The sequence below is a fragment of the Neolamprologus brichardi genome, chromosome 3 (genome assembly GCF_056152115.1).
Source record: "Neolamprologus brichardi isolate AB-2024 chromosome 3, ASM5615211v1, whole genome shotgun sequence".
Classification (NCBI taxonomy): domain Eukaryota; kingdom Metazoa; phylum Chordata; class Actinopteri; order Cichliformes; family Cichlidae; genus Neolamprologus; species Neolamprologus brichardi.
The window spans coordinates 8,945,178-8,951,922 of record NC_142106.1 but is presented as its reverse complement, the minus strand read 5'-3'; the positions used below and the strand labels follow the sequence as shown (position 1 = coordinate 8,951,922).

The window sequence follows — 6,745 nt, the reverse complement described above, 5'->3', positions numbered from 1 at the left end:
TTTTTAAAAAACGGTGTAAATTCTTTCATCTTTAATAAAATCATCAGCGTTGCTGCTTTACCAGGTGTAAACAAAGTTTAACATCCAGGCACCCATGAAAAAAGAAGTTATTAAATTTAACGGAGTTAGAAGTTAACAGGAAGTTAGCTCGCTAGTTTCCACCTAAACATTTCATACCATTGTTACAGGCATGGCCCTTTAAGGGTGAAGCCTGATGGGAAATGTATTTTGGGATGTGTGTAGCGGGACTGCTGGTGTGGGTGTGTGGAGAGAGAGCGGAGAAGAAAAAAAGTAACGGTTAGCTACAGAAGAGACGGAAAGAAAATAAATTAAAGGAATATAATAACTCCCTCGACAGCCAGAGTTGTGTCGGCGATGCTCGCTGTGAGTAGACTGTTTCAGCCCACTGTACGCGGTGTTCGTGCCTTGGAGAAGAAATAAAGTTCGGTGAAGCAGTTTCCTACGCCTCCTTCGATCTTTTTGCTAGCAGAGTTGACCTGTATAGTAAGCTGTTACTGGCTACGAGCCAGTTACGGAACTTTCAAGTAACTGCCAGAGTTTCTTTACTACGGTTCGGGACCGTGGATCTGGCGCGGTAACACCATGTTCTGACTGAGAGATTTTTGAAAGTAATTCAAACGTACAGCTCTGCTATCACTTCCAACATAAATGAAGACAGGAAACTAAACAGCAGTGGCGTTTGCAGGGTTACTGAAGTTGGACTACCTGGTATATAATGTTGTGCTACGTGATTGCTAGCGACACAGCTATGTTAGCATAGCATTAGCACAGTGAAGCTGGAGGATGAACGGCAACTTTTTTTCCACTCGATAAAAGTTAACGAGGGATTCTGGTGGTCTGGGACAAATGCAATCGCATAGCAGGATGCTATACACGGGCCAATTTTTGGTTTTTGGCTAGATAAGTAAGATAAGTAAATGTAGTTTGTTTCCTGAGCGCAGAGCTGCTGGAGCTTGTGTTTCATTCAGAGTGACTGACCTGTGTTAAAGATGACAAACGAGATTTAAAAGGAGGTGATGGACACTGAGAAAACTAGAGTACTCGAACCACGGACCAACTTTATCAGCGGCTGATATCCGGTCACCTGCACAGCTTTAAAACCTCCGCTGAGTTTTAGCTCTCAGTGATTAAACACAGGACATAATTCACTCAGGTTTTGTCTGTTGGGTCATGTTTACTTTGCTGTTTTATTTACAATTGAGCAAATCGGTTTGGCTGAGGTTAAAGTTACGTTTCATAACTGCATAGTTTTAGTAAAGTTTAATGTCTCACTTGAGCATGTTAGGCTTAACCATTCGTTTTCTTTGTTATCTGGTGTTCATTTGTGTTAAACTTTGTTAAGCATTAATTTTGAATTAAAACTAACATTTAACATCTTTTTATACAAGGAGGAAAGGGGGGGGGGCATTTCCACTGGGAGTACCCACTAAACAACGGCCACCAGGCAAAAGCAATGGTTATGACTCAATCAGAGTGAACCCCGCCCCCTGACTTGGCCACCTGATGGGTGAGGCTGACAGATAAAATAAATTCTTGAAGACAGCCGCAGGGCCAGGACTGCCAAAATGAATTAAATAAATACATAAATAAACTTAAATAATTAAGTAAATGTGTCAATTTATTAAAATTGGAAATAATTGAATGAATAATTTATTGACATTTTAAATTAAATGAATGGGCATTTCATTAATTATTGTAATGTTTATTTAATTAATTAATTAATTCCAATTTTAATTAATTAATGTAACATTTAATTAATTATTTAATGGTGGATTAAATTAATTGATTTTGGTACTCCTGGCCCACCACACTACGGCCCCTTGAAGACTGTGGTTACTGGTGTCTCTAGCTTCACATGTCGCAGATCAGAATCACTGCTTTGATTCCCGGTGGGTGTGCTGCTGAGTGGTGAACAACTGTTAGACACATGAACGGGTTGGTTGTGTACCGGGGGATTCTGTTTAGGACTACGCTTCCTCCTCATGTTCCCGGCTGTCAGGGACAATCTGCCAGAGGTAACGCTACCTTCGGCTGCACAGCCACAGTTTTTTGTGAAGCCAAGTGTTCAGTACAGAGCTACAAATAGGCTAGATTTATTAAAAGTGTCTTTATTGCTAAAGAGGCCGAGGAGTAACTAAACATCCGAAACACTGAGCAGGAAAGTGCAGGAGGGACAGGTGCAGAGGCCATGCAAACCCATATGGAAAAGAAAACTTATAAAAGATTTGCATCAGATGTGGCCTACTTCATATAGTGAATCATATAAGGCTTACATGATTCACTCATGAAAGTGGCCACTTTCTCATTACTTTCATATATTGTTTTAGTAAGTAAATCTACTACTCAAGTAAATTTGAATAAATGTAAGTCAATGGAAGTGTTTGGAAAAATGTACTTCTAAAAATACTTTTATTTAGTTCATTCACTCATGAGCTGCTGTAACATGAATCAAAAGGGTGATTTGACACCTCAGCATGCAGTCATGTTCTATAGAGTTGTGCCAGACCGGTATCTTTGCTAGATGGCAGCTGTGGAGCTAGCGTTTGAAGAGAGAGTCTCCCTTCTCCCGTTGTGGTCCTACAATAAAGCTGCCTTTTCAGTTAAATTCCCATATGAGAGTCCTGCATTTGGGTCCGTCCTCCTGCCAGCCACACAGCCAACTGTGACAATCACAGACCAAATTTATCTACCGGCTTGACTGGCGGCTGCAAAACATTGCAAGATAATCTTGGTCAGGTATTCTTCCAGTCCACAACTTTACCACGAGTGTTGTTATATCAATTTGGAGGGATGACTCTATTATCTATATAGTCCACTTTGGATGGTCTGATTTAGAAGAGACGATTTCCAAGAGTTGAAGTGGGGCTTCCTGACAGAAACACAATTCAAAATCTATTTTGTTTGACAGGGAGATGATGGATTAAATATCACAAGGATAGAATAATCCTTTAATTGTCCCACAAGGGGAAATTTGGGTGTAACAGCAGCAAGAAAACACATATACAAACAAACAGTACACAAGACACAGAACAGAAACATACACAATTCTTACATATTTACATGAAGGACAATGGTTACCAAAAACTGAGTACCATACTGTTGTTAAATTAAATTAAATTAAATACAGATAAGAGGCAACCCTGGTTATAGTGTGAATCGGTTGATAAAATAGTGCAAGAAACAGCGCTGATGTAAACATCTGTGTTTGTTGGGAGCAGTTCTGATTGTACAGTCTGACAGCTGCAGGGAGGAAGGACCTGCAGAAACGCTCCTTCATGCATCGAGGATGCAGCAGTCTGTCACTGAAGCAGCTCTGCAGTTCAGCAACATCTACATGCATGGGGTGGGAGACTCTGTCCATCAGAGATGTTATTTTGGCCAGTCCTTCTGTCTCCCACCACCTGCACTGGGTCCAGGGTGCATCCCAGAACAGAGCTGGCCTTCCTGATGAGTTTATCCAACCTCTTCCTCTCAGCTGCTGATAAACTGCTGCTCCAACATACCACACTGTAAAAATGACAGATGCCACCACAGAGTCATAGAAGGTCTTTAAAAGCGCTCCCTGGACTCCAAATGACCTCAGCCGCCTCAGCAGGTAGGTTCTGAGAAAAAGAAGAAGGACGACCACAGAGCTGCAGACTGATGCACTTTTACCACAGAGCATGAAGGAAACATGCAGGACCAGTGTTATCAGCCAAACCCAAACACACTGCAGCAAGAAGCTCCATCAAGTCACTGATGGATATAAAGGACGTTTTATCTGTTCAGTCTCTTCATATGTCTCATGTTCACATGTTCCATATCTTAACTGTGTGTACCGACAAACACGCATGTGTGGGCCTCGTCTGAGCCCTGACATTTATGGCTCAGTCACAGCACTGCTGAATGTGATGTCATCCAACAACAAATACCTGCTGTAGAGCTGCAACAAAGTCCTTCTAGAAGCAAATCCACCCACTCTGTCTACATGGCTGTGGACACAATTTAAACACTGAGGCTTCAAAATGCAGCATCTACAACACTCACTCTGCCTCCATCCAGCCTTTATTTAGATTTGATGCATCAGTCTCCATGGTGATGAGTACAATTGGCAGCTGAAACTGTTGTGAACTTCTCCATGAGTCATATTTCCTGTTTCAGAGCTGCTGATTGGCTCTTTGGGCCCTTTACCTTCAGGAGTCATGGACGAAGCACTGAAGTCGTTCACAGAGAGAAGTGTGAACTGATCAAGCAAAGAAACTGAAACATTTCAAACGGAAGAAACTGAACTGTTTCCTAATTCCTGTGACTCTGACCTTTGACCTGTGTGTTTATTATCTTTATTATTTTTTAAATCTTTGATGTTTGATGTTTCCCTTTGAATCCCCCTGAAGATCCTGACAGTGAAGCACGTACATAATACTCCAGCCTTTCAACTCTGAGCTTATTTAGTTCTATTAATACACTGAAATCTCATTTGTGTCATGAAGAAAGTCTTTAATCAAACAGAATTCAAAGATCAGAAACATTTCATATATGGAGTTAAACATGAATCATTGTTTCAACAATAGATTTATTGTTGTCATAAACAGACAAGAAGACAACAACAAACTGCTCCTCCCATTCAACACATGTCAGTCCATATCCCAGCAAACGAAATCATCTCCATTTACACATCAAATAGAAACATGAATCACTTGTAATGATTAGAAACTTGATAGAATTTCAAATCTAGTTTGGGGAGTCATTCAGTGAGAAACAGTGAAATGATTTTCCATGTGAAAAGGTGGACAGCAGAAACAGAAAGAAACAGTGAGAACTAAAAGAGAAACAAAGAGCTTTGGAACAACGAGGCAGCAGGAGGACAGCTGCAGTTTAACAGCTTCAATTCACTGACAGGAAACAACATTAGAAATATCATCATCCTCAACTCATCTGCTGCACTGACACTGACACCTTCAACGGACACACCTTCACTTTATCAGCATTGCGAATGTATGGAAACATCCTGTGAGTGAAAGTGTGTGTGAAGGTGTGTATGTGTGTGTTAGTATCAGGATCAGAGAACGACAGCTTTCCTCTGTTCCAGTCCAGATTCACTCTGATCCTCTGGAACTTCTTCTGGACTGAGAGAGCAGTTTCTGCTGATGGTGAGTGTGTGTAGTATTTACCTTCACAGAAAAATATTGTCCATAATCCAGACCGTATGCTTCCCTTCCTCTGCACAGACTCTGCTAACACACCCAGTAACCACGCTGTACTGTCTCCAACTTCAACATCCCAGCTGTGAGTCCCTGAGTTAAAGCCCTCAGAGCCCAGGACAGAGAAGTAACGATCAAACCTCTCTGGATTATCAGGAAGCTGCTGCCTCTCTCCTCCTCGTCTCACACTGGTCAGATCTTCAGACTGGATGAGTTGTGGATTTGCAGTGTTTGGGTCCAGAATGAGAGGAGTGTAGGAGACCATGTCCTTCATGTTGTTCCAGATGTTGAAGGTCAGGTTGCCCAGGTGTTTGGCCTGGTCTATCAGAGCTCCTGAGGGCAGCTGTGGATCATCCAGCAGGGGGCAGCGCTGGACTCTTTCCACTGCAGCCTTGTAGTTGTGCAGGAATGAGACGTCTTCAGCTCTCAGCTCCTCCTCTGTGGCTCTGACTGTGTCTGAAAGAGCTGCTATCTCTCTGCTCAGAGCCTCCATCTTCTCCTTCATCATCCCACTCTTCTGCTCCTCTTCCTCCCTCAGTGCAGCCAGCCTGGCCTCCTCTTCCTCTGCTAGAAACTGGTGAAGCTTCTTAAACTGCTCCTTAATCTGCCTCTCTGTGTGTCGGGCCTGGACCTTAATGTGTTCTGCTGTTTGATCAAACTTCACTTGAACTTCTTCACAAACCTTTAACTTCTTCTTTAAGGGCTCCAGAGTTTCCTGAAGTTCCTTCTTGTGTTGTTGTGCAGCTTCATCGATGGGTCTGAATCTGTGATTGGTGTGTTTTTCTGAGTCTCTGCAGACGACACACACTGGCTGCTGATGGTCCAGACAGAAGAGTTTGAGTTTCTCAGAGTGCAGACTGCAGAGAGCCTCTGAAGCTCTCTGATCTCTCTCCTGTAAGAACGACTCACACAGGTTCCTTAAAGCCAGATTTAAAGGTGGTTCATTCCTTGAAGATCTTCTCTTACAAACTGGACACTCGTGTGTTGGTCTCTCTCTCCACCATCTCTTCAGACAGTCTTTACAGAAGCTGTGGCTACATGACAGAATAACAGGATCTCTGAAGACCTCCTGACAGACCGGACAGCAGAGATCCTCCTCTGATCTGGAAGCCATTGAGTCTGTGAGTGAAGCTGAAAACAGCAGACAGGAAGTACAGTCAGTCCTGGCTCCCCTCCCTCCTCTACCACCTTCACTGAAACTTCCTTTGAGTCGTGTTTTTGCTCAAACTCACATTCAGTGTGTGGAGCGTCAGCAGCTTGAAGCAGCAGTGTTGGAGTTTTCCACTTTTCTCTCCTGTAGCTGGACTCACTCAGAGGAAGCTGCTAGTTTGGTCTGAGCTCAGTCTGATCGTCTGTGCGTCTCTCTTTACTGAGGACGAAGAACTTCCTGTTTCCTGGTTTGTCACATTTGAGTGACGTGAGGGGAGGAGACAAATGTTGCTGTTTGACTTTTAACTAAGGTGTGTTTCAATCCTGCCTGCAGCTCAAAAACTGTCAAACAGGTTTTGTGTCTTTTCACCTCCACAGGTCACAACATGAAACCT

At 42.8% G+C, this 6,745-nt stretch overlaps 1 protein-coding gene across 2 annotated transcripts; it reads right to left on the bottom strand.

The window, feature by feature from the left end:
• Positions 1 to 4,926: 4,926 nt before the first annotated feature.
• LOC148103383 (nuclear factor 7, ovary-like) lies at positions 4,927 to 6,327 on the bottom strand. Of its 2 annotated transcripts, XM_087839129.1 has the most exons (3): positions 6,079 to 6,315; positions 5,626 to 5,892; positions 4,927 to 5,592 (listed from the first exon to the last, which is right to left on the bottom strand). In XM_087839129.1, exons 1-3 carry the CDS (start codon positions 6,313 to 6,315, stop codon positions 4,927 to 4,929), a joined length of 1,170 nt encoding a protein of 389 aa, XP_087695255.1. The 2 variants fall into 2 exon arrangements, with proteins under 2 accessions (XP_087695255.1, XP_087695256.1); XM_087839130.1 differs by having other exon boundaries at positions 4,927 to 6,327.
• Between the last annotated feature and the right edge of the window lie 418 nt (positions 6,328 to 6,745).